Below are 3,661 nucleotides of genomic sequence, written 5' to 3' on the forward strand. Positions count from 1 at the left end.
CTACCAGAGCTCCTTAGAGTACAGAGAAAATCCTCAAATTTATGGTCAGCAGGTCAGAAGCATGCAGAGCCTTGGAGGCTTCCAATCCTACATCTAAAATCTTGAGCAGACTTGGTAGTCTGGAGAACTATGGCCATTAATCTGTGACATCGGATCAAACTTCAAGTGGCTAGGATCAGAGAAGAAAGTGCTTCTGGTACAGTTGGTATGAGAACAGAATTGGCAGAGAGGTAAAAAGTGGACATTAGATATTACCCACACAGAAGCCAATATGGCATAGTGGTTAAGAGCCAAACGTTAGCAAAAGGTACATGTGACTTTGAATCCTGGTCTTGGCTTTGACTAAAATGGCAATTAGAACTTCTTTAAGATTAGCCTTGCTCATTTGAAAATATGTATAAAAACAGTAACTAGTTCACAGGGTTCTTGTGAGGCATGAACAGCAAAATCCACGAACATGGCTTAGCAAAGCAGTTATTGTACTTATTATACTTTAATTTGATTATGTTGTTGTTGAGCGTCGTCAACTCAGTTCCAACCCATTGCAACTGAGGGTTGACGAGGAGTGGCTGGTGAGCTTGAACCGCAGACCTTGATGTTCAAATGACTTTGCAGTCCAGCACAATAACCCAAAGCACCACACCAGGACACCAATGAGTATGTAAATATTGATACACTATATTCGTGTGGCACTTCAGGATAATGTGTTAGACTGAAAGGTCAGTTTAAACCTCAAAGTCAGTGGTTCAAACCCACCAGCTATTCCTCAGAAACCCTCTACACGGTCACTATGGATCAGAACCAACTTAACGGTACTTAACAACAACATAATTATGATACTTAATTTGTTTATAACATCTTACTACTATGTATTTTGGAGTCCTCATGTGACATTATAGGATAAGAACTGGACTGCTAACTACAAGGTTGGTGGTTCAAACATACCAGCTGCTCCTTGGAAATCCTGTACAGGGACACAATGAATCAGAACTGACTGACTCAACAGCACTAAAATAAAACAAGTATGTACTTCAGACTCATTACACCTGGAATTTTTATTGTCTTTCTCATTGCATTATTATTTTCCCTCGGTTCACGCTTACCACAGCACCAACTTTTCATGCTTTTCTTAATTGCTAATTCATTTTATTCCTTTCTTCCACCACTAGTTGCTCAATATCATCAGCCTATGGTTTTCCAGGTTCCTTTGAGGACTTCCATATGTCCTTCTTTGCCTAAAACACTGGGCCAAAAGGAAGTACCTCATCCCCAACATATACACAGGATTAAAAGAATTTCTTTTACCATTTCAACTCCCAAAGTAGTGGTCATGGGAAAGACTTTGTCCCACAAACTACATAATTATATCAAAATCTTCTGAGGGCCCCTGGGCCATCAAAAGCAGAGACTTAAGCTTGCTGACTCAAGCTCTGGACAGAAACAATGATGCCACCATCTGGATATAGAAGTGGAGGCAGTTCCAGACAAAGTGATCTCTTCAAATAAATTGGATTAACCAGGGTGGGTCCCTAAGCATAGTCAAGACTTGATCTGGGATTTTTAAAGAGTTAAAATAAAGCAAAGTGTTTTCTTCCATCTTGTTACAGCACTACCATGAGAGGAACAAAGAGAATAAAGCCAAGATCATTCAAGAAATGTTAAAAGAAAAACATGTTGTCTTTCTTCCACTCACTCCACTCTGGTTCATCCATTTTAGCCTTCTCATAAAGGTCTCTCCTGTTGATTGCAGCAAAAATCCATATGGCCATGTTCCATGCCTTCTCTTCCCCATTGAAGTCAATCATCAGAGTGGCTAGATCCAGGTGGTCTGCATTTTCTGTCTGACTCCGGGTGAGTGAAATGCAGCCCTTTTGGGAAGGATAGTCTTCCAAGTGCATTTTGAATTTCTTAAAGTCTATGTCTTCTAGGTCCTCCAAGTAATAGGCCAGCTTGCAGCGCACACTTGCCATCCTCAGGTGCGACTCCAATCAGCGTCTAAGTCAGTGCTAGAAAATCAAAGAGTGAAACCATATAGGTAAGGAGAGTCTTTTTAAGACGTATTTCCCCTTCCCCAAAGAGAATTAAATTATCAAAACTTCTAGAAGAAAATGAACAGAAAAAAATATCACTTGACTTTAATAAGTTGCCATTGTTACTTTCAAAAATAAGCCAAATACTTTTTGTGTTGTTAACTGCAGTTGAATTGGCACCCAGTTCATGGCAACCTGAAACACAATGGAACAAAATGCTTTCTGATCCTATGCCATCCCCATGAGTGAGCCACTGTGATCCATAGATTTTCACTGGCTAATTTTTAAAAGTAGATCACCAAGTCTTTCTTCTGAGGCTGTTTAGTCTGGAAGCGATGCTGAAACCTGTACAACATCATAGCAATACTCAAGCTGCTTTCAATGATGGATGAGAGACAGATGGGATAGGGGCTGCACCTAAGGGGCCCTGGCAGTGACTGGAACTCAGATCTCCTACATAAAAAGATGAGAATTCTACCACTGAGCCACCCAACATGCCTCCACCAAATGCTTACCAGGAAATTGTTCTGTTGGCTTAACTCAATACTATGCCATGGGCCATGGAAGAAAGGTTTCCTTTAAAAAGCAAAAGAAAATAAATCCACAAACTTAACAGTATTCACAGTGTAATATATGGCCAATCTCCCAACCAGTTCCTGATGACACCTCAACACATCACCAAGAGAACACTGGTTCTACTAATTACTGGGTAATTACTGGTCTATGCCTTTGGACAAACTCGTCATTACTTCTCAACTTCAGCTTCCTCATCTATAAAATGATATGGTGGAAAGGATCCTTCTTTAGTGTCTTTCAACTGAAAGGCTCTCTCTCTATTTCTCTATCTATTTTTGACCTGAGCAATGATGGATGATGAACAAAATAAGGGGGAGGGCATGAGAGAAATCACTATGGTGATAAGAGCAAAGGATATGATTAGGTAGAAAGGGCAGAGACTATAGAGAGAGGACATGTGACTGTCAGAAAAGATTACAATGGATTGTGAGAAACTGAAAGTTAGGATACCTAAAAGGGAAAAATGACAACCGTGAGCAACAGAGACCCCTGCCCAGCCCCACATCTACTGACTGCCTGCGCCAGCCATGGCAGCCACGGCAGCCGCAGGTTTTTGAAACATGAATCTGTCACTCTTTCTGGCTTTTTGTGTGGGAATACCTTCAGCTGCTCTAAAACATGATTAAACTTTAGGTACAGAATGGTACCAGTGGAGGTCAACATACAAGAAACCATATGGAGTGAATGAAGAAGGTTGGAGGAGAGCAGTATGGGAGAAAAATGTCAAGATGATTGAACTGTACCATCGGGAATACAGCCTAGGGAACATGGCTTTACAATAGCCATGAAAGCCTTTGGTGACATGGAATTTATTATGGTTCACACTGAAGCAGCAAGAACCTGGACCATAGTATATTGCTATGGCTTTGAAGGGCCAGACTCTGCTAACAATAAATATTGGCTTGTCAAGAACAGCTGGGGTGGGAACAAACAAGATGGCGGATCGGGTGGATGTGTAGCAAAGAGCTCTGCCAACAACAACACAGAATACCCGACCAAGCAGGCTCAGGGGATGGTCCCAGAACTCTGAACCACATATAAAGGAATACTTAGAA

The 3,661-nt window shown here is 41.2% G+C and overlaps 1 protein-coding gene across 1 annotated transcript in view; it reads right to left on the reverse strand.

Annotated features, from left to right (window-relative positions):
* The window catches only part of NLRP3 (NLR family, pyrin domain containing 3), a 34,304-nt gene extending 32,334 nt beyond the window's left edge, over positions 1 to 1,970 (reverse strand). Inside the window, 1 exon segment of the mRNA XM_006876062.1 lies at positions 1,694 to 1,970. Within this exon segment, the coding sequence (XP_006876124.1) occupies positions 1,694 to 1,970 (277 nt within the window).
* Between the last annotated feature and the right edge of the window lie 1,691 nt (positions 1,971 to 3,661).

The sequence above is a fragment of the Chrysochloris asiatica genome, unplaced genomic scaffold (assembly GCF_000296735.1).
Source record: "Chrysochloris asiatica unplaced genomic scaffold, ChrAsi1.0 scaffold00352, whole genome shotgun sequence".
Lineage (NCBI taxonomy): Eukaryota > Metazoa > Chordata > Mammalia > Afrosoricida > Chrysochloridae > Chrysochloris > Chrysochloris asiatica.